Below are 24,853 nucleotides of genomic sequence, written 5' to 3' on the forward strand. Positions count from 1 at the left end.
GTATATTGCTTTGCTCATGTCGGTCGGTCGGTCGGTCTGTCGGTCCGTCCACCAGGTGGTTGTCAGACGATAACTCAAGAACGCTTGGGCCTAGGATCATGAAACTTCATAGGTACATTGATCATGACTCGCAGATGACCCCTATTGATTTTGAGGTCACTAGGTCAAAGGTCACGGTGACCAGAAATAGTAAAATGGTTTTTGAATGATAACTCAAGAACGCATACGCCTAGGATCATGAAACTTCATGGGTAGATTGATCATGACTTGCAGATGACCCCTATTGATTTTGAGGTCACTAGGTCAAAGGTCAAGGTCACGGTGACCCGAAATAGTAAAATGGTTTCCAGATGATAACTCAAGAACGCATATGCCTAGGATCATGAAACTTCATGGGTAGATTGATCATGACTCGCAGATGACTCCTATTGATTTTGAGGTCACTAGGTCAAAGTTCAAGGTCACGGTGACCCGAAATAGTAAAATGGTTTTCGGATGATAACTCAAGAACGCATACGCCTATGATCATGAAACTTCATAGGTATATTGATCATGACTTGCAGATGACCCCTATTGATTTTGAGGTCACAAGGTCAAGGTCACGATGACCCGAAATAGTAAAATGATTTTCGGATGATAACTCAAGAACGCTTTTGCCTAGGATCATGACACTTCATAGGTACATTGATCGTGACCCGCAGATGACCTCTATTGATTTTCAGGTCACTAAGTCAAAGGTCAAGGTCACAGTGACAAAAATCGTATTCACACAATGGCTGCCACTACAACGGACAGCCCATATGGTGGGCATGCTTGTTTTACAAACAGCCCTCGTTTTTTGATGGTTCAAAATGAAAGTTTATATTTAAGTTTATACTGAGGTTATTTTTGTCTGTCTGTGTTAAATTCTCCAAAACTTTTTAAGACACAAACATAATTTTTTGTAACTCTAAAATTATAGCAGTAGCATTAAATTATCGCAAGACAGATTATGTGCTAGAGTCAAATATGAATTAATTGCATTATGTTTGTTTCAAAATAAATATGGAGGCAATAGGACACTTATTTATTTACATCACCTTTTTCCCTAAAATAAACAAATTATACCAACTATGGCGCAGCGTTCGGCAATCGGGAGACCCTCTCGAATCTCTCTTAGGGGTGGTTGAACCACCCTTCATAGAGCAGTTCACAAGCTGATCAGGTCTGAAAAATACCGTCATGGCCTTTGCGCGGCGCGTCTATTATAGTAATATTAGGCTATAAATATTATTTTAATTGCCTTTTAAAATGTATGTTAATAGTCAATGTGGTACACATTAATTGTATTGGGGTATAAATATCAGTATAAGAAAGTTCCAATACTTAATTTGTATGCTGAGGAAATATCAATGATACTATCAAGCCCACATAATATTTTTGACACTTTCAATATTTTTAATTAGTTACCCACAGCCTGATTTAGGTGGTATTTTTTTAGAAATGTTTGAGATTAAAACGAAAGCAATGTTATATGAATAGAAATTGTATTATAAAGTATATTAACATTAAACAGGTTCATATGCACAGCCAGTAACCGCTTTGAATTCAAACTGCACCTTATATTACAACAGGTTACTGAGGTATATGTCTATGTTTATTCATTTGATGCAAATAAATTGTTAGAGCCTGCAACAATTTTGTTTCTTGTTCAATTTATGAACAACAAAACGGTTGTTAAAGACTCACTTTTTAAGAAGTGTGTTAAACATGTGTCTTTTTAGATAAATCCTTTTAAAACAGATCATATGATAAAAACAGACTTATGAAATAAAAGACTAACTTATGCTTAAAAAAGACGCACATCAAAAAAGAAAAACACACTTTTGTGAGAGAAAAAAAACACATCTGTAAATCTTAAAACACACTTCTTAGATAAAAGACGCTCTTCCTTGATAAATGACGCATTTCTTTGATAAAAAACACACATTCTGCTCACATCTACACTCAAAAGCGCACTTACAGATGCAGAAAACACACAAAAAACAAACTGTTCCACTTAAATAACGCACTTGGAAAGAAAAAACGCACACAATTCGCACTTAAATGCACTTTTGAATACTGAAAACATAGATATTAACCACAAAAACACACACAGAATTAACGCACTTTTAAGTGCGCTAAATGTGTGTTTTGGTAAAAAGCGAGTTTTAAATTGACAAGGGGCACCTACTTCTTGTCTATTATGGATATAGGGATGGATGTCATGCAGCGTTACATGACTGCTTTACAGTCAGCTGCATTATTCATAAAGTTATTCCCCTTTGTTGATTTTCATGGTTGGGCATTTTTCTTGTAAAAAACAAGTACCGGTAATTATTGTTAATACAAACTTAATACCGGTATTACAACCCAGCATTTCCACCCCTGCACATAGATTTATGACGCGTCCTGATTTCAATGACACACTGTTATTGTTGAAAGCTGCACATAGATTTATGACGCGTCCTGATTTCAATGACACACTGTTAGTGTTGAAAGTATGATTTGATACAACTGTATTTCTCTCCATGAACAGGCTTTGGGTAAATTTTCAAATTTTAATTTTCTATATAAGGATACACGCCGAATATCATTAAAAATAATCTTAATTCAGCTATTCGATAATTGAGAACGTAAACAACACATGCAGCAACTATACGCCTATCATAAAACTTATCTTTATTAATTAGACAATAACACACGGCAGAGCTGGGCCGGACGTCTATAATCGGCCCGCTGCCGAAATAACGGTCATTTTATTACTATTTATAGTAACGATATGTGATATTGAAATTTAAGAATAGTGTCTTTTGTCAACCTTTCATCTAGACAAAGATGTTCCAATTTAATTATAATATTTAATGAATTAATTAGTTGTAATCAAACTATTTTTTTGTAAAGTGTGAATATGAAGAGTTGTATTATGTTGCTATCATACAGTTTTTCATCTGCAGCTGAATAATTCTATTTATTTATATTAAAAGACATTAAATTAGCGCAATGAAGAAGTTCGATGAATTATGAGACTTATAAAGCTCACATAATACCATTAAACTGAAATTGCATCCATAAATTAGCTAGATATTCATAAACATTTGTAAAAAAAGTTTTAATCCGAATCTCAAAATTATTGGACAAACCAAAACACCACATATTTACTTTGAAATTGTTTTAACATATCATCTGATAAACTTCTGCATCCAAACGTTGCACGTGTTTGCCAAATCATTTATCATCACAAAGCAGCGCGTCTTCTGTCCGCTAAAAAGAAAGAATGCGAATGCGGAATATGTTCACAGTTTGAATACGTGATTATGACGTAAAGACTTATTCCTCTGCGACATAACACAAATATTGTTTTTTCTTTCGCTGTGTGTTTCGTGTGCGTAGGACATACGACTAGTAAAAAAAAGTTATTAACATTCTTTAAACATCAACTTGTAAAACTTAAAAAAAAATCCTTTATCACTTTAAACGGAACTTCTTCACCTGGGTGACTGCGGATTAAGAATGTAACTATTATATCTTATTCAATAAATGTTTAACAGATATCGCAGCACTCAACCCACGATTTTTGCGTGATTTGGTGAATCGTAGTTAATCCATGCTAGTATTTACATATGATGCTCACTAGCGAAACAACTTCAAATTAAGAATCATAAAATGTCTCGTACAGCGTACAGTCAACTTAATTTTAAGTTCTAACTAAGCGCTTTCGAACAGATACATATTGTAATGCAGTTCTTACAAAATAAATAGTTGTCGATGAAATCTTCGTCATTTTTAGTTGTAAGCCTTAGCTCACGACTAATGTAGAGGCAATTTTGCAAGTTAGTCTGCTCTTTAGCTACGCTAGGAACGGTAACTGCGAGTCACTACGCTAGGAACGGTAACCACTACCTGTTTTTACTTCACTGGTACACTGCAGCAGACAGCCTTTATGTAAACAAAAGGTTATGTGATGATATTGACCACTCGCCAGCTGTCAATCAAACTCACGTAATAATCAATAAGATTTTATTTATTGCGACCACATGGTCCAACAAACAAAGACTGTCGGAGTAATGGAATAAGCGTTTTATGAAAACACAACTTTTTGGGCAGAGCGATCGCGTATTTGGCGAGTGTTAATTGGCCAGTCTAATTTTTATAACAGCTTGTGCGACGATTTTGGCCATTTTATAATTGAAAAGTTCAAATCTGTACATATTGGCCGTTTTCAGGGAAAACGGAGCTTAATGCTGCATTAAAAGTCTGTCATGTGGGCATACTTTTTGCGCAATAGTTTAAAGAAAATAGTTAAAGTATTAGATACACATAACACAACATGTACATGATTATAGGCTTGTTACACTTTAGCAAGGCAACCAAAATTCTATAGATGGTTGCCAGTGCAGCAACCAATTGTGAAAAAGAGGCATATTGTTGTTATTTTGTCTAAGTTATCTCTATAACATAAATATGAGGATAAGCAGTGCACACACATCTCGACCTGTGCTTTAAGACACACTCTTTATTAATTTGAATGGGTTGAACTTGTGTTCATTTCAAACTTGCGATATAAAAAGCTATAGCATAATTTTGAAACTGAGTTGTATAAGATAATGCAATAATGAACAACTTCAGTGCCTTCAGCGCTTTGATTGTTTATTGTAATTATGCCGCTTAGGCCAAACAAATTGATGATGTGTTCTATGGATTTTAGCCAACCAGATATTGAGCGAGCGAGCGAAATAATTTTTATTTTTATTCCATTTATTTTAAATCGCAGGCGAGCGAAAACCTTAAAATAAAAACAAGCAAATATTGTTTATATAAATTGATACTATATTTTAACATAGCACATATATTGGTCTAATTTGAGTGCAAAAAAGACTAGTATGCATTCTAGTATATTGACTAGTACTATTATATATATTTAAAACAATAGCAGTACAACGATAAGAGGGAACAATTATTTAAGCAAATCAATTTAAACAAGCATATTTGTTGAATTGATATCCGCCGCCAATATATTTCTGGACACACAAGTGTTATATTTGACACTTAAAAAAGCATTTTTTCAAGATATAAAGGGCCGTAACTCCGTTATTAACAGATGGTGTACAATGCCATTTGGCGTGCATCATCCTGTTATTCATATATATATATACTCATACCAAGTTTCAATGAAATCCACCAAAGCATTTCCAAGATATGGCTCCGGACGGACGGAAAGACGGATGGACGGACGGACAACGCAAAAAAAAACAATATCCCTCCGCTTATGGCGAGAGATAATAACTTACTGAACAATGCCATCTGTGCCCAAAGCGCTGTGAAACATAGATATACAAAAATCGTACTTTACTGACGAAATCTATAAACCAACTGCACTCTGAAAAGGCGGCAAAGTTTGCACTTGCATATGATTATTATTTAGCGGGACAGTTCGACCAACCAAAATGCAGGAATAGCCGTTCAAGAGATAAATACAAAGTTCATTTTCTAATTATGGAAAGCACGCATCAATCTCGTAACCCCTACTCTTTGGCAGAAAGCAGGCCGCAGTAGAATAACATTTTCGCAGACAGTTGACATTATATATGGCTATCAAAATGATAAACCCAAAATAATAGGAGCTTGTACAAACATTCGCAGTCTAAAACACCGACCCTCAATGACTTTTTTACCTAAGTCATTACTATACTTAAGGGGTAGACGAAGAATACAGTTCTCACATTCATAATGATTAACACAACTTAAAACAAAAAAAAGAAGAAAAAACAGGCTAAGATGACTTTAAAGTTCGGAAAACGTTATAACAGTCTATATCGTAAAATACGTAGGCTAAATTAAACTAAATCATTGAACGAATATGTGCGGAGCACAAATTGTGGCTGCGAGCGCAACATAAAAATTAAAATATTTTTATTTCGTTTTAAGATTTTTAGGTGCGGGAAATCCATCGAACATGTAATCATATTTGTTGTGGCCTTAGTGTACATTTCATTTTTTGCGAAGGGCCGGTGCTTGCCTTTAAAAATGACAAATCCACATAATGACAAAGTTACAATAAACACAATGGCCATGGATTCCAACAACAAGTTAAAACTTAGATCTAAACAAACAAACATTTTTTTTTATTCAATATTATACATACAATGTATACATGTATATGATCATACAACATAGTGATTGTACAAAGCAATAAAGTTCAGACATGTTATACAAGATATGCTAATATATATTAAAAAAAAATTAGAGAGAAAAGAAAAAAAACAGTAGAGGAATAGTTATGAAAATGATGAGTTGTATAAAGTCGGAAGAAAGCATATTGGACTTGTGTGTTTTGTTGTATATTCATAATGAAGTTGTATGATTGAAAAATTGAAATAAAGAAATAAACAAAACTATTTTAGAAAGATAAACTAACATAAGAGTGAAATGTATATAACTGGACAAAACATTATGAGAATTTAATCTGATTCCATTTTTGTTCAAAGATTTGTAATGTGTCGTTACTGAGGGCTATTTCTTTCTCAATCTGGATTTTTAGTTTAAGACTATGGACAAAACAATTAAAATTTGGTACTTGTTTTTTGTACTTCATGTTAAAGATAAAATATTTCATCAATATAAGAATAAAATTCACTATATTATTATAGTCTATTGATTTCAATGAGTTAATTCCGAAACTTACATTTAAGAAAGATAGTTTGACGTTTAGTTGCTGTTGTTCAAGAAAAGATATTAATTGATTCCAAATAGGCTGGATGTGTTTGCACTCCCAAAAAAGATGTTCTATAGTTTCAATGTTTTCACCGCAGAAGTCACACAGATTTGTGTTAGATAATTTGCATTTAAAGAGGTATTTATTTGTAGCTATAATTCTATGGATGTATTTATATTGAAAATTTCTTAGTGTGCTTTCAATAGTTGCTTTATATGGCATGGTAAATATGTGTTTCCAATTAAGTTCATGTTCTCCGAAAAGGACTTGCCATTTATTTTGGATTTTGGAGTGTTCTGTAGGGTTTTTAATTTGTAGTGTGTAAAATATTTTATTTGTTTTTTTTTTTCTTCCAAGTATGTTTTCTACGAATGTTGTTTGAGTGCATGGTGTATTTTTTGTATTGATTCCAGATTTAATATGTATGGGTATACTTTTGGTTAGTGTGTAGTACTTCATAAAATTATTTGAAGGTATTCCGTATATGTAGCATATATCATCAAACAAGTAGAAATCTTTAATTCTGTAGTCATATAATTGGTCGACATATTTAATGCTTCGTTCAAACCAATCTTTATAGAAAAACGACTTATTGTTTGAAGTTATGTCTTTATTGTTCCATAAAATTGTTTTACTGTTGGTTTTGGTTTCTATGTTATGAGTGACATCACTCCATGCTGATAGAACATCAGCTATAAATATGTTTTCCTTTGCAATTTCATGTAAGATAGTATTGCTGATGTTACATTCAAAGAGTAAGGAGTCACCATATTTTTTTAGGATTTTCTGGTAGAATAATTTCCATTTACTCGTATTGGTATTATCTAGGTATCTTTTAACCCAGCTGCATTTGATTGCATTCAAGAATGAGTCAATGTTCGTTAATTGGATACCTCCATTTTCTACAGATTGAATTAATTGAGTTCGTTTTATTTTATCAGGCTTACCGTCCCATATGAAATTAAATATTGCTGATTTTATATCGTTAATAATATCATTTGGTGGATTTGGGAGAACTGTGAATACATAAATTAATTTAGGAAGTGCAAACGTTTTCAATACTGTGTTTTTTCCGATCAGTGTAAGTTTACGGTGATGCCATGATTTTAAGCAGTTTTTAAAGTTCCGAAATTTAGGTAGTATGTTTTTAAGAACTGTATCGTTTTCATTATTTGTGAAAGTAATTCCTAACGTTGTGGCTTCATCGGATGTCCAATTAAATTTCATTTCTTTTTTATATAGGGCATTACTTTGTTTTAATTTACCTACTCGTAGCACAGTACATTTACTTTTGTTTAGTTTAAGACCCGATGTCATTCCGTAAATGGTAAGTGACTCTATTAGGTTATGGAAAGAATCGTAATTGCCGTTTAAGAAGTAAGTTGCATCGTCAGCAAATAGGGACTGTTTGATATCTTCATCAGGTTCTAGTGATATGCCTTTTATGTGTTTATTTGATTGGATGTGATGTGATAGATACTCGATGCAAATAATAAATAGCGATGATGATAGTGGACATCCTTGTCGAACCCCTCGTTCGATGTTAAAACTGTTTGAAAAGAAACCATTGTTAATGATTATACTGTTAATATCGGTATAGAATAGTTTGACCCATTGAATGAGACTTTCACCAAATTTCATATTTTCTAAGCAAGAGAACATAAATGAATGATCAAGTGAATCGAATGCCTTTTCAAAGTCTGCAAAGAATATTAGACCAGGATTGTTTGAATTGTTGAAATAGTTTATGCATTCTTGGATAAGACGAACGTTTTACCAATGTAACGTCCTTTTATGAAACCAGATTGAGATTTTGAAATGATTGATGGTAATATTTTTTTAATTCTGTTTGCTATACTTTTAGTTGCAATTTTATAGTCATTATTTAGTAAGCTAATTGGGCGCCAGTTTGATAAGGATTCTAAGTTTTTTCCAGGTTTTGGAATGAGTGATATAATACCTTGTTTTTGAAGCGTTGTTAGGTTTTTATTATTATATGAATGGTTTAGTGAATTAATTAAATGCGTTTTGATATCATTCCAAAATATTTTATAAAACTCAATGGTGATGCCATCAGATCCTGGACTTTTGTTATTTTGCATTTCTTTTAGTGCTAATCCACATTCATATTCATTTAGTAATCCGTCACACAATAGTTGTTCTTCTTGATTTAAAGTGTGATGTGTATTTTTAAAAAGGGTGTTATTTTCAACATGTTTTCGTTTGTAGAGGGTTTCGAAAAATAAACGTTGTTCTTCTAGTATTTGAGTTTTGTTTGTTATATCTTCGCCATTGACTATTAATTTGTGTACAGTTTTTTGTTCACTTCTACGTTTTTCGATGTTTGCGAAGTATTTTGTATTTTTTTCATTGTGTTCAACATGCTGTGCACGCGCTCTTAGTATTATTCCATTGAGTTCTGTATGATAGATTCCATCTAATATTTGCTTTTTTAATGTTATTTCATTTTCAATGTCGGTGGTATCAATTGTGTTTGTTTGATGCAATTGTTTTTCAAGTGTTTCAATGGTTTTGATGGTTTCAGTTTCAAGTTTGTGTGTTTCTTTTTGTTTAAATGATGTGTATCTAATTGTTGTGTTACGTATATTTCCTTTAATTACTTCCCATAAGGTGTTTGGGTTTGCATCTTTGTTATTTTGAACTGTATTTAATATTTCCTGTTTTATTTGTGTTTGATATTGTGTATCTAATAAGATGCTGTTGTTAATTTTAAAGTATCCTGGGCCTCTTTCAGGTTGCATATTGTGTAGTTTAAGTTCAACTAGAGAGTGGTCAGTCATAAATCCTGGTTTTATATTACATGTGTCAATAATGTTGCAAAGAGACTCGGATATTAAAAAATAGTCTAATCTACAAAATATTGTTGGTTTTGTGTTTGAGTGCCATGTGAATTTGCTTTCGTTTGGATATATTGTACGCCAGATGTCTATCATATTGTAATTTTCAATTATGTTATTTAAAATGTTTCTATTTTTAGGATGAGTATAAAGGTTTCCCTTTTTTTTATCTAATAATGGGTTAAGAACAGTATTGAAATCACCACCGACTATAATGTTTTTATCTTGGTTATTATTTATAAAGGATTGTAATGTTTCGTAAAAAGTGGAATCATCTATGTTAGGGCCGTAAACGTTGATTAATGTTAATTGTGTTTCGTGTATTTTTATATCTATACTTGCTTGTCTGCCAATTATTATTTCGTTAAAGTTATCGACTGTGATCCCTATATTATTTTTTATTAGAAAGGCAATGCCTTGTTTATTAGTATGTTGTCCACTGAGAAAGATGTCTCCGTCCCATTCATCTTTAAAGGTTTGTGCTAAGGTATGTGTCAAGTGACTTTCTTGTAATAGGCATATACTATATTTTTTTTCGTCTAACCATTTGAAGATTTTTATGCGTTTATCTTTATTGTTTAGCCCTTTTACATTCAAAGTACATAATTTAATCATTTAAAATGGTGAAGGGTGTTGTAATGATAATGTGTGTGTGTGCTTGTCCAGTTGATTTTTATGTTTTTTAAAGTCCAGTTGCTTTCTATTATAAGTGAACATTTTAGGGTATCCTTTCGACATCTAAAATGATCTGAATAAAATAAAAATAGCATATACAAGTCAGTAAATATAATCATAAATCACTATTGCAAGATAATATTTAATGCAAACAACTGAAAGAAACAATATACTTACTTTATTTCCTTTTGGTCATATTTGGAGTTTTAATAATTGAATTTATCATAGTGTATTTATTATGTTCGTGTGTGTATGCATGTGTTCATAATTTTATTTCATTCATAAAAGTTCCCGTACATTGTGGCAACCTAGTGCACGCTAGATTGCCGCTACGGTTTACCAAGCAAAACTAGAATATAATTTTAAACTATTTAGTATGTATTAAGAGACGCCACTCTATGGCAATCTAAAACACGAAAATCGAAAGTTTAGACAGCCATAATGGCCTTTTTTAAATGAAGTGTCTATGTATGTAACAAAAATATTTTCAGTGGATGCGTGTATGCATGTAACAAAAATAGCAGTGCGTGTATGTGTCTGCGCGCGTGTGTGTGCTCTTAATTGTGTATGACTGTATTTATTATAGCATGAAAACGCCCAATAGCATATTGTCAGCTCATGGAAAACTTATATATCTAATAGTATTGCATTACATAGTATACTATTAAATTTGACGCGACTACTGTAGACCTACATAAAACATAATCTTCAAACGCAAAAAATTAATGTGTACTTACAAACACAGTAATTAAATTAATAATACGTATAAGGCGTAACAACAACAATGTGTGCATATAAGCAGTACTCATGTATACAATCACAGTAATTAAAGTAAGAACACGTACACGGTGTAACAGCAACAATGTGTACATATATTCAGTACTCATGTATACGATCACAACAATTAAGTAAGAACACGTACAAAGCGTAACAACAACTATGTGTGCATATATACAGTACTCATGTATTCATAAAGCCTGAGTAGTGCATTCGCTTAAGATATAATTAAGGTATTTATTAGTACCCATTAGATACCAATTGAATATATTTGTTCATATAACGATTGTTCGAACTTTATGTAATACACATATAATTTATTTAATTTTTAAATTATTTATAATTTATAATGTATTTATTATTTAATTTATAATGTTTGCGTTGTTTATATGCTATAATGGTTTGCACTGACACTTGGACTCTATGCATGTGTTCATAATTTTATTTTATTTATAGAAACAAATTCCCGCACATAATAATAAATAGTAATAAAAAACACTTTAATACAAATATTTAATTTATTTATAATTTATAATTTATTTATTATTTAATTTATTATGTTTTCGTTATTTATATGCTATAATGGTTTGTACTGACACTTGTACCATACGCATGTGTTCATAATTTTATTTCATTTATAGAAGCAAATTCCCGTACATAATAATAAATAGTAATAAAAAAACACTTCAATACAAATATATTGTGTTTCCTAAAAAGTCGCACTATTAAGAAGAGAATAAATATACGGAAATTGTTTGCACAACTTAAATATGACTATTTCAAAAACACAAAAGCAAACATAACAGCTGTCAAAGTGTTTTCATAAGCAGACGTACAATGCATTCACTCAACGGATCAATACAAATAACCCATTATATTATCAACCGTTAGCATTCAACCTCACATAAAAAAATGCATATTCCCTATTAACCGTTAGCTGTGAGCGGGTTATTATCCTGAGTTGTCTTACTTAAAAGAATGTTCAACAGGAAATTGGTAATGACCAATGCTTAATCTAGATAGTGATCATTGGCATTTTTTTTACATCTAAACTTAAATGAAAACGAAATTTGTTTAAATGTTAAAATGCTGTTTGATAGTGTGTATAAGCTTAAGTATTACTAATTAAAATTAATTAATTGTTATAGCACAGATTTTGTCTATTTAAATCAGTATTTTTAGTTATCAAACAAAGTTCAGTAAAACTGGATAATGAAGTGAAGATCAAGATAAATAGGTTACAAAACGGTATAGATTAGCAAAAGGACGGTACATTGTATTTAGCAAATGTATCTCTTACTTTTATTACTAGAGACAAATTGACCAAGTAAATCATCCAATCTGTAAACGGACATATTTAATATTATAGGCATGATAAGTAAAAAAAAACAAGATAAAATACAGAACAATATAGATTAGAAAAGGGATGGTATATTGTATTTAGCAAATGTATCTCTTACATTTATTACATTTTTTGGTGTTTATAAGACAAACACGACAACACTACACAATACTTATCCCTTAACATTATTCGAGAAAAATTGACCAAATAAATCATCAAATCTGTACACAGACATATTAAACAGCAACGGAATGATAACAAAGAATTATATCATTATTTTAAGTAGCATTTAAAAAAGACCTTGTGGGTATTCAGCTATAGCCCAAATATACAGATGTTCATTTAATGTTAAACTTTAAATTTATAAATATTCTCACGTCGTAAAAATTATCAAATCAGTAAACCGGTAGTATACAGACATAAAAAATACCCTTATCTTTTATAACTATACTCCCTGTTAATAACGTTTACGTTTTCTTTGCAATTAAATCTGTGTTTTGATATGGTAAAAAGTTTATTTCATGCAAACATTTTATCAAGGGGAAGTAACTCAAAAAAAGTATTCACTATGTAAAAAGTTACACATTACCAATATATATATATACATATATATCTATCTCTCTATATATATACATATATACACATACATATACATACATACACACACACACACACACACATACATATACATATATATACATATACAAATGTGCGCATCCATCAGTTTAATGTGTGTGCGTGTACGTGCGCACGTGCGCGCGCGCGTGTGTTTGTCTGTGAATGCATGCGCGCGTGTGTGTGTGAATGCGTGATCGCGCATGTGTATTCTCGCGTGTTTTATGGGGTGTAGGTTACGATGTATCGGTGGGTGCGTGCCTGATTGCATGCGTGCGTGTGTGTGTGTGTGTGTGTTTAGCATGTTACATGTACCAAAAACAACAGGAATAAGAAATAATTGCAATACAACATTTTGATAGGTAAACAAAGGAGCCATATCCGGGACCAGAGCTATTGCCACTGTTCTGATGTTTATGTTCTGTTGGCAGGTCTCGAGTTGCCTCCATCTGAAACTTTGCGGGCGTATGTTGTTCCGGATTTCACCTGGTTTTTGTTTGGCCATGGCTTAGCCAGCCGCAACCTGTATTTGTCAGATGACACTAGTTCGATGCGCTCCTGTCCTCGGTAGCGCACGAACAGTTTTCCGTCTCGGGACCAGGCCTTCTCTACTATATCAGGTTCCTTCAGACGCAGTGATGCTAAGACTTCTGCATTTGTCTTTGTAAGGTCTTCATTTAAGTAAATGCCAGTTCCCTTTAAAAGCTTGACACGTTTCATAACATCGACTTTTGTTTGGCGCCTGACGAATTTGAGTATGACTGTCCGGCTTTTATTTGATATATATTTACCAAGACGATGCCACGTCGACATCCGTAATTCCAAGTCTAAGGCCAAGCTTTTGATTGAGCATGTTCACCGATTGTTCGGCCACGTCTATCGATGATTGTTGGTCCGTATCATTTGGGAGGCCAGATATCCTGATGCTGTTTCTTCTTCCATATTGTTCTAGATCGTTTAGACTTGAAACATGGCTAAACTCAGCTTCGCATTGTTTTTCTTTCATGGCATCTATTTCGCTCTTCTGATCTTTGATTTGTTTTTTTAAGGCATCGATCTCATTTTTGTGCTCAAAAACGCTGCCTTCCATTATTTCTAGCTTTTTCAATACACTTCCAAGGAATTTTTCTTTAATTTCTTCCAGTGTTTCCTTGATTATATTTTTTATTAAGGATGTGTCATTTTTAGTGAGCACATTGGACAATTTGGAGCAAATTTCATCAAGGCGTGTTTCAATTGAGGTTTCAGTTTTCTCAATCGCGGTTTTGGTTACAAAGTCCGCCATACTTTTTTGGTTTGTTTTGTCCTGTTCCGTCTTCGATTTTTTTCCTCTTTTTTTGGTTTGCTTGTTTTGTTTATTTGAGTTGGGAGTTTCAAAAACGGGTAAATCAATGATGCTAGTATCAGCTAAGTTGCTTTCACTTGCAGTTGATGAGTGCTGTCTTTTGCTCATTATTGTGAAGTTATTAAGTGTTTGTCAGTTTTTCCTCGTGCAAAGTGTTAACGGTTAATTTCAGTTCGTCGCGACTTCCTATATTCAATTATCAATTATATGTCCTGGTCATGCGTGACGAATTCACTGAACATAGAGGGTTATTAAGCTTACAGATTAAAACATGTTTGTAAGCTTATTGAAAAGTTTGTGATTGCTATAAATATCTATATAAAATTTGAAGAATAGGGTTCCCCACCCGCTCGTAAATCAAGCGGGGGAAATTGTAAGCTAAATAAATCATTTAAAGCACGTTAAAACATAATTTCATTACTTGAATTTCTTGCAATAGTCCGTATTAATATAATCCATCCATTTAAAACATTCACATTTATTCAGATCACTCGCGTTTTTTTTAATTCATAAATTTCATTTTCAGTATACGTGTTGACATTTTAACCGGAACCAAACAAACATAAGGGCATAAACAAATATCGTTTTGTTTAATATCAAGGAATAATGAAACACCGGAAATACATGAAAACGTGATATTCCGTAATATTGAATGCCTAAGATTAATTTTATTTCCTGTCAGATGTTTATTCTTATGATCACTCTGTTATAAGTCATTTTAAATGTTCGTGCTCATATCTTAACTGACAATGTCTCAGTTCCAGATCAATGATTATTAAGTTTCATTTCCGTTGTTGGCATGGCAATTGTTGTCATGTCCTTGTTCAGTTATTTCTGTACTGATTCTTTACAAGGAAATACTTGTGTGTAATGTCACATCTTGTGAAAATGTTTATTTTTATACATGAAATTCAAAGAATTAACGTTAACGAGGCCTATAAGATAGATTGATGTCTTACAAAAAAGTGTTCATATATTTATTCCTAAAAGTTCTGCACTGCTGTTTGACAATATATAAATAACGCATTATGCACTAAGGGAATTTGTTCGGCATAGATCCTTTACGAGATTTATACATATTAATTAGTGGTTGAACATACATCTTAATTTGTTTGTGACGTTTTTGGCAACACTAACATTATTTGTGACAGGTGTTGGCGTTTTGAAAGGTTTAGACAGGGGCCGGTATTGACTGTGGTCGGTTTTCGAAGAACTCATAACGTCAATCAAGGTCGAAGTCACATGGTGCCTTCGAGGATCTGTTTGTATTGCTTGAATTGGTCATGTTGGCATTGTTGTTATCAGTATCTTCACCAAGTTGCTGTTGGAAATCTCTTATTATTTTGCCAGCAAAACGGACGAAACCTGAACCGGACGCACGTTCACCTTCATCGCTTTCTTGATCTTTTTCAGATACAAGTCGAACGAAGTCATTTAGAAGTGTCAAACCCGCGTTAATTTTTCGACTACATGAATTGGCCTTTTGTTTCGTCGACTTATTTGAAATTTCCGCATTAGTACTTTGTTTATCAGCTTTTTCGTTAACTTGTTTTGGATATTCGCCGAGTTCTACGTCCACTTTTACTGTACTCAAAAAAGTGTTTGATGGTTCAGTGGACTTACTCGAAGCGACTGCACAAGATGCCTTGTCATCAGCCATGTCTTCAGTTGTACGTGGATGTTCATTCGATTGAACTGTGAAGCTATCATTTGCGTTCCTCGTCTGATCATTGTGTACGTTTTCTTTTGAAGGAATATCCTTCGTATTTTTGCTGGTTTTCTCTCTTGAATATATTACCTGTTCTTTTTCACTGTCTGATTTTTTACTGTCTTTTTCCTTTGGTATGGTACAGACAGTTTCCATCAATGACCCAAATCCTGTTAAAATAAGTTGTTCAGAGTGAGTCTTGCTCTCTTCCTTCATTGACTGAATCAAATTGCAAGCACAATTTCCAGCAACTCTGATTAAACCTGAACCGGACTCACGTTTTCCTTTATCGCTTTCTTGATTTTCTTCTTCTTCTTCTTCAGATAGTCGAATGAGGTCATTTAGAAGTTCAAAACCCACTTCAACTGTACGACTGAATGAATCGTCTTTTTGTTTAGTCGACTTTTTTGACGTTTCTTCGTTCGTTTTTTGGTAATCAGCTGTGTCTAAAACTTTTTGAGGATATCCGTTAAGTTTAACGTCCACTTTTACTGTACTCCTAGAATTGTCCGAGGGTTCAGCGACTGTACTAGTTCCCTTGTCATTAGCCATGTCTTCATTTGTACGTGGCTGTTCATTCGCTTTAACTGTGAAGCTATCATTTGTTTTCGTCTGATCGTTTTGTACGTTTGCGTTTGAAGGCACATCCCACATCTGTGATTCTTGTAGTGGCGTATGTATGTTGGTTTGCTTTCTCGAATATATTACTTGTTCATTTTCACTGTCTGAGTTGGCACTGTCTCTGTGTTCATTAAATGTGAATACAGTTTCCATCAATGACTCCATACCAGTAAAAATGAGTTGTGCAGATTTAGTCATGCACTCTCCCTTCATTAACTGAAGCCAATTGCGGAGGTTATTGGGAAGTCTTCTCATGATGCTATCATATCGATCTTTACTGCATTCGTCTGCATTGTTGGTGATATCCCATGGCATGGAATACCAAAAATCGTGCAACATATTATTACATATATCTTCTACCATATTGTTGTTACTTTCAGCGGATAAATATTCCTTTATTTTATCTTTCGAAATAATGTAAACTTCGGGCTTCGGTGGATTTTCTAAAACAGTATTCAGGTACTTGCGAGGTGCCTTACGAATTTCAATCACCTTTTCTAGAGTTATATCTACAAGGTCATCACGACATCCTGCGATGAGATTTTCTCCACGGACAAAAAATAAAGGTAGAAAACGGTCCTTCAAACAATTTATCATGAAATCCAAAGCTTTTATAACGCAATTCATCATATTCGGTTCGGACCAGAAGTCGTCATCGGTGTCTTCTCTGATCCAAAATAAAACAGTTTTCCAATGATACGAAGTAAGTACTGGTGGTTCTGTTCGAAGAAACGCCTTTTGATACGCCTTCAAAATCTTCCAGCATAGAAGCGGTACCTCCGAAAGCTGTTTCGCCAAGGCAAGTTCACACTGCGAAAATGACAGCCGAAAACATGTGTCATTTTCATCAACTTCCTGAGAATGATCCTCATTGTTTCTATCGCCATTAAGTGTCGGATACAATGGCCGTTTAGCAACGATCTGGCAACCAGTTTGTACAATATTAAGGACCAAATTATTCGAAGGCCATTTTCGATGTCTTGTTATCCACTCTTCGGCTACCCTTGGCCAGCCTTGAATAGTAAATGCAGGTACCATATCAGCAGTCATAAGTTTAGGGAGTTCAGTTGTTTCCCCAATTTCGTTGCTTAAACTTTTTCTGTATATCGGGTCGGTTTTGGGCTCTTTTATTTCGTGTCTCATTTTCAAAGTATCTTTATCATCATTCCCGTCGTCTCTAAACATGTCTGCAAGTTTTTTCGCCGCACTAGTTACGCTTTCTTCTAAATTAGAAAACGTTTTTTGACTCTGTGAGTTACAGAACTCATGTGGATAACATTTGTGAACCATAGCATCGAAAGAGTCCAGAAGATTATGAACAACCTTTAATACAACACCCCAATTTTTAATTCTCGTATCAGGAAATTCAGGCATATTCAAAGCAACCATGGTTGAAGTTCCATCTAGCTCTGCAAACTCCAAACCGACTGCGGATTCTTTGAAAGCGTTGAAGTGTTTTCCGTCGGCCGATATGCCTGGACGGGAGATGGCGCTTACGAAAAACCTCATTATACCGTATATTCTACGTTCTAAATGCTTCAAAACGTTGACTGGTACGTACATATCTTCGACTAAACGTTTCGATTTGAACAATTTTGAATGTGTGTCATCGCATCGAACTCTCAGAAATGCGGGGTAACAGCTGTCATATTCAAATAATGACTCATTAAGTACCACGAGTTTTGAAATAAGTAAAATATCAACGTCTCCCCCGTCACCAGGAACGTTGACTTTCGATCCATCCTGAGAACTGCCCACTGGTATCAGAATGGCGTTGTCGAAGAACTGAAACGAATGTAGGTGATATAAAGAAAGATAAAGTGGAATGTTGGGTGGAAGAAAAAAAAAAAAAAGAGGCCCAATGCCATAAGGCGATTGCCTGAGACCCAGTTAGGTCATATTGTTCAAGTAATCGTAATCATGTTCATTTCAGAAGAGATAAAATACATGTTTTTAATATTGTTAACAAGTTGTATTATAAGTGGGTCAAACATCTACAGAGTGTTTAAAGCCCCATTACTACTCAAAATCAACGAACATTTTTTACAATATTTCGTAAAATAAAGTAAAACAATTAAAAATCAGTGTCCCTTATGGCAATTGCCGAAATTTCAACGCCAGATGTGGTCTGGTAAAGTACATGTTTGTAGATACAAAATGCCTGTTTTTATTATTGTTTTGCATATTTATCTATATTTTTATTTCCCGCAATGATATCTATTCATACGACACATGAACACTAACATGGTACCATTTTAGTGTTCGTGTGTCGTATAAATAGATATATTCGTGGGAAATTAAAATAGAATTAATTGTGTCACATATAAATAAAAACAAGCATTTTGTATCTACAAAAATCTATGTAATCATACAACATCTAGCGTTGAAATTGTGGCTATTGCTATAATGAACACTGATTGTTTAGGTGTTTACTTTATTTTACGAAATACTTAACGAAATTTTCGTTGATTTTGAGCGCTATAGAGGCTTTAACTTGTTTTACTATTTCTATGCATGCTCCGTGTAGGTCATGTTTTCAATGGATCGGAACCATTTTCTTAAACATTCGATATATCGTTCTACCAATTGTTTTGAATTATTTTCATTTAAATAAGTCGGATATTTGTCTTCTGGAATGTTTTCAAGGTTTCAATAAAGCCATTTATAGTATAGCCCCCTTCGTCCCCTGGCAGCCATGTTTTCATTCTCATCGGACCCATTTTTTAAGTAGGCCGAAAAGGTGTTGTGGAAAAGCTTCGTAAAAATGTCCTTATTAAGCAAAAGTCTTTATTTAAGAGTGTACACCAGATTTCACTCTTACCATAAAAGCGAAATTGCCCTCACTGCTGGCAAATACTTTTTCGACATCTTGGAACCTTTTTAAAATTTGTCCGTTGGTCCAGCTATTTTTGGAACAGGTGTCATTTTCTAATTTAATGTTAATTCGAGAAAATGACAGATCTACAGTGTTCAAAAGGTTTCATATAGCATAAAATCCCGGAGGTCAGGTTTTTAAGTGCACACATCTATTTGAAAACTTGGCCAAGATACCATTAGAGCAACGCTTCTTAGAGGACCGAAACATTGCTGGACTATGCCAAAACATCATAAGAAAACAATGTTCTCAGCAAGTTTCATAAGATTGGGTAAAAATGATGAGGATAATTGCTGATTAGTGATATATCCTTTTAATTACCCCTGATTATAAATATCGATGAATATAACTATTTATATGTATCCCGCCAGATATTGAGTCATTGCTGAATTAACACGTAGTTATTGGTGAGGATAACTGTTAAGTGGCTTATCCCGTCAGATATGGAGCAACATTGGAATCAATTAATAATTGAGCATGATACGGTTGTTTCTAATATGGAAAGTTTACGCAGCTATCTTTACAATAGTTTCGCACTCAGCCCCATTGTGTACACACCGGTCTTACTGACCTGTGTACTAACGCGAATAGAATTGTGGGAAGCACTTCTTTTACGAGTGAAAAGTAAAAGCGAAAGTAGGTCAGGTAATCGTGCTTCTGATAATCACTATCAGTCTTAATAGAGATTCAAAATCACATTTAAACATAACTAAATAACATTTCTTTAAACAACATTCCGTTTTAAACACACAAAAAAAAACGATTTTTTTTCATTATTAACATTTTAATTCCTACGCAGAACTACTTTGGCGGAAGCATAATTCGCCACACCAGGGGAATGTGATGCGTCTTAGTATAGAGGTGACAATAACGTAGTGACATCACCATCTATGTATAGAATGACAATAACGTAGTGACGTCACCATCTATGTATAGAATGCACCCAACCCTAGAAACTTCTCAGTGAAATATCCCGTTTGATATGTATCGATACCAGCATATCAATATCGAAGAAGATAGTTGTTCAATGATATGATTACGCCGGATATGGTGCAATCTCTGTATTTACATGTCGAGAAGGATATGTGTGTAGAAGAAAATCCCGTTAGATAGGGCTACACCATTGTGTACACACCGGTCGTTCTGACAATAACGTAGTGACGTCACCATCTACTAGTATGTAAAGAATGGGGGCTACACCTATATATGGGGCCGTGCTTTGTGAAAAAAGGGTTTAATGCATGTGCGTTAAGTGTCGTAAAAGGTTAACCTTTACGCAGTCCGCACAGGCTATTCACGGACGACACTTTCAGCCTTAACTGGATTTTTGCTAAGAAGAAACTTTCTGTAAACGAACAATATCATACAAGCGGAAAGTGTCGTTCCTGATAAGCCTGTGTGGACTGCACAGGCTTATCTAGGACGACACTTTACGTACAAGCATTAGACCCCCTTTTTACAGAGCACGGCTCATATCATAAGCAATTACGAGCTTAACAGAGACAGCGGTGCAATATTACACGAGCTTAACAGAGACAGCGGTGCAATATTACACGAGCTTAACAGAGACAGCGGTGCAATATTACACGAGCTTAACAGAGACAGCGGCGCAATATTACACGAGCTTAACAGAGACAGCGGTGCAATATTTCACATATCCGTTTTAATGTTAAATGAGTTATCATAATACATATGCTATAATGTTTACATGATGTATGCGCATGTTTACGATTTAACTAATCGTAACCAAAAGAAAATATATGAATTTCCATGAATAGTAGCACTATAGGAATTCTGATTTATGCATAAGTAGAATTTTTCAATCCAACTTTACCCATGTCTTGTTGATTCTAAAAACATTAATTATGTCACAAGTTTACATCAAATGATTGACATTTGCTACGAAAATGCACAACATGAATTTAATCATATGCAATTGGAGTTAATAATTTATTAAATGCTCTTTGATTTCCTATATGAAAATACAATATTTGCTACATAAAAAGACACAAAACTGAAGAAAGATTTCAAGTTCTGCGTTTGTAACTGGGAATTGAGCTGAACATATATTTAAATATCAAACACAACAACTTACCTGTAAAAACGCATTAAAAAATTCGACTTGCTTGAGTAAGTCCTTTATGCTTGAGCTTAGACTTGAATCAATCCGCCTCGCTAATGTGAACATATCAGTGGATTCTGAACAGTCTGTGTAGATCTCAGCATCATCATGTTTTGTAAGTTTATGCTCCATTATAATTCTTTACCATCACTTATTAAGTTGCACGAGTTATGTGGAGTAAAACGTATTTGTACCAATATTATTAACGTTAATAACACGCTTTTATTCTGCTATACTACGATAGGAACTGCTGTATTCTGTTTACATGCCTTATGCGATAGAGAAAAGTGAATGCCAAGTGAAAGCTATTTATAAGGAATGTGGAAAATGAAACTAATGCCCCGATTTCGCCGACAAAAGAGAAAGTAAAAGTATTAAATACAGAAAGCGTATGCATTCTTTAAAAACACTCATACTCATAGCTGCGATATGGATTGGTATTTCCGTGGATGAATCATTAGGCGAATTGCGACGCATATGTGCACGCGATTTACATATTAAGTGAAAACACGAAACGTTCATCAAAATACGTAAACCCAATATTACTTATTGAACTCATTAACGTGTGTCATAAAGTTTAAAATTAGGGTTTAATATTTATGTTTGTAACTAATTTGATTGAAAACCAGGGTTTTATAGTTCCGTTGTTAGTTGCTTAGCCGCCATATGCCATTTGTGACATGTTGTGTATTGCATATTTATGTATGCAATTTGTTTTATTCATTTTTATACAGTTTATAAAAGATACATAGCTCATGTCACTCGTCATGTGCACGTTTATACGAATATAAAGTGCGGTATTTGCAGGATATAATACAGATAGAACATATCCATTACATATATGTAATCGTATAGCCTAAATGCACACATGTATACTTAGATATATATTATATTTTATCAGTTTTTTCTCATCTTTGTGTACTGGTTTATATATGTTTAATTAACTGTATTTAAAGTGTCTTGTGTCACAGGCAGCAGTATCATAAATTTGCCCCCCCCCCGGGACCCTATCCCCCCCCCGAGCTTACCCCAGGGGTTCAAGATTGTTAAATGTACACCTATTGTGTATGGTTTGACTTTTCAGCAACGAATATTAACAAAAATTCTTAGTTTGAAAAAATAACCCTCGTAAAGGTATTATATATACACAAGGTATGAAACGCACTATATGCCTATTGCTGAAAGATTGTGGAACACAGGACGTGACCTTTTTCATCGAAAACACACATGTTCCCATGCAGTTGGCGACAAACTGCAACTGGATTCGTTAAAAGACAATAAATGCAACGAGATTACACTACTAACCGATCTCCTGCTCGGCTAATAACTTTAATATTCAATTAAATTTGACTTTCTCGCTATATGTCACTCGGTGTTTCATCTACACATGTACACCATTTTAATTTTATAACGCGTCATCTGGTTGGTTGTTCTCATTGTGTTGGCCAATGATATGGCGTTTTAGAACCGAGAATTCGATCGACAAAATATGACAGCAAAACACAGACATGTAGCGAGAAAGTCGAATTTAATTGAATATTAAAGTTATTAGCCGAGCAGGAGATCGGTTAGTAGTGTAATCTCGTTGCATTTACTGTCTTTTAACGAATCCTGTTGCATTTTGTCGCCAACTGCATGGGATCATGTGTGTTTTCGATGAAAAAGGTCACGTCCAGTGTTCCACAATCTTTCAGCAATAGGCATATAGTGCGTTTCATACCTTGTGTATATATAATAACTATACGAGGGTTATTTTTTCAAACTATGAATTGTTGTCAATATTCGTTGTTGAAAAGTCAAACCATACACAATAGGTGTACATTTAACAATCTGGAACCCGTGGGGTAAGCTCGGGGGGGGGGGAAGGTTCCGGGGGGGGTCAATTGTGAAATATAATATATATGCTGCCTGTGGGCACTAAAAGGTGTTACACCAACTTACCCATCAAACGTGTAAGTAAGATGACTGCAGGATACACCCTATAACATCAACATCATCCTTACATAAGTTGATCACAGCCAGTTAACATGCAGTTACAATTATATGCTATATCCTTTAAAGGCTACTCTCTGCATTACTATATGGTTAGATCAATAGTGGAAAAACCTGTTCTATAAATAGAATGTAAACAGTGGGACATCAGATGGTTTTATGAGTTTAAGGTCAATAGTGGTAAAATCCTGTTCTATAAATAGAATGTAAACAGTGGTGCATTAAACTGTATTTATCCAATGTTATTTTTCCCTTTGCATTAAAATATACTGCAAAAGATCTAGGGAGTAAACGAATAATTATAACATTTAACAAATAGCATTGTATACATGCATAGACAAGAAAAACTGCATAGCTCGATACACTTATCAGACTTTGTAGGTGTTTTTTTTTGCCATAAAAGAAATACTGTTATACATGGTATACATTAATTTTGCGTGATGACATAACTATTGTTTTCAAATCAAATTATATATTATTGTATATATTATTTATAACATGTAATTTTCTATATACAAAAAGCATAATCAATTTATATATTATACATAATCAACTGATATATTATACATGATGCTGGAGTAAAAAACACAACAAAACTGAATGCGTCTCACCGGATCAGCGGCGGCAGGTCAGATCAATGCAGTGATCGCACCCAGGCGATGAAATATGCGTTAATTACGCTTGGCACGAATTACCGAATCACTGTGTCAATATTGTCATACAGGTCAAATTTAATGCGCTCTTGTCGTTGGGTTAGCGCGAACACAGAGCCGTTGAAGAACCACGTCGACTCAATGTCCTTGTGAAGCTGAAGTCGGCTCATCAGTCCTGTATTAAGGGCGGTGACATCATCCACCAGGCGGTGGCCAGCGTTCCTCATCTCTTTTCGCTTCCTCATCACTGCGCTTTTATCGTCGTTGTTTCTGAACTTTATGAGAACAGGTCTTGCCTGCCCTTTTTACTACGGATTCGATGCATAGCAACAATCTGTTCTGGCTTAATTTCGATAGTTTGTTGTTGAAATAAAGTTGTTATTTTTGCGGTGAGAGCTGTTATGTTTTCTTTTTGGTCCTCTTTAACATCCATAACTTTGATATTGTTTTTTTCTAGAATACTGTTAATTGTGATTGGATCTCTTGCTATTTTCTTCATTTAACCGTGCATTGTTATATATTCTGTCATTCATACTT

At 34.0% G+C, this 24,853-nt stretch overlaps 1 protein-coding gene across 2 annotated transcripts; it reads right to left on the minus strand.

Moving 5' to 3' along the window:
- Nucleotides 1-6,122: 6,122 nt before the first annotated feature.
- Nucleotides 6,123-23,734, minus strand: LOC127838438 (uncharacterized). 2 transcript variants are annotated; one of them, XM_052366218.1, is made up of 2 exons: nucleotides 23,613-23,734; nucleotides 6,123-18,459 (listed from the first exon to the last, which is right to left on the minus strand). In XM_052366218.1, the coding sequence occupies exon 2, from the start codon at nucleotides 18,235-18,237 to the stop codon at nucleotides 15,568-15,570; it is 2,670 nt and encodes an 889-aa protein (XP_052222178.1). In that variant the 5' UTR covers nucleotides 18,238-18,459; nucleotides 23,613-23,734; the 3' UTR covers nucleotides 6,123-15,567. The 2 variants fall into 2 exon arrangements, with proteins under 2 accessions (XP_052222178.1, XP_052222177.1); XM_052366217.1 differs by lacking the exon at nucleotides 23,613-23,734 and adding an exon at nucleotides 21,645-21,964.
- Nucleotides 23,735-24,853: the final 1,119 nt, after the last annotated feature.

This window comes from Dreissena polymorpha, chromosome 7 (assembly GCF_020536995.1).
Source record: "Dreissena polymorpha isolate Duluth1 chromosome 7, UMN_Dpol_1.0, whole genome shotgun sequence".
Lineage (NCBI taxonomy): Eukaryota > Metazoa > Mollusca > Bivalvia > Myida > Dreissenidae > Dreissena > Dreissena polymorpha.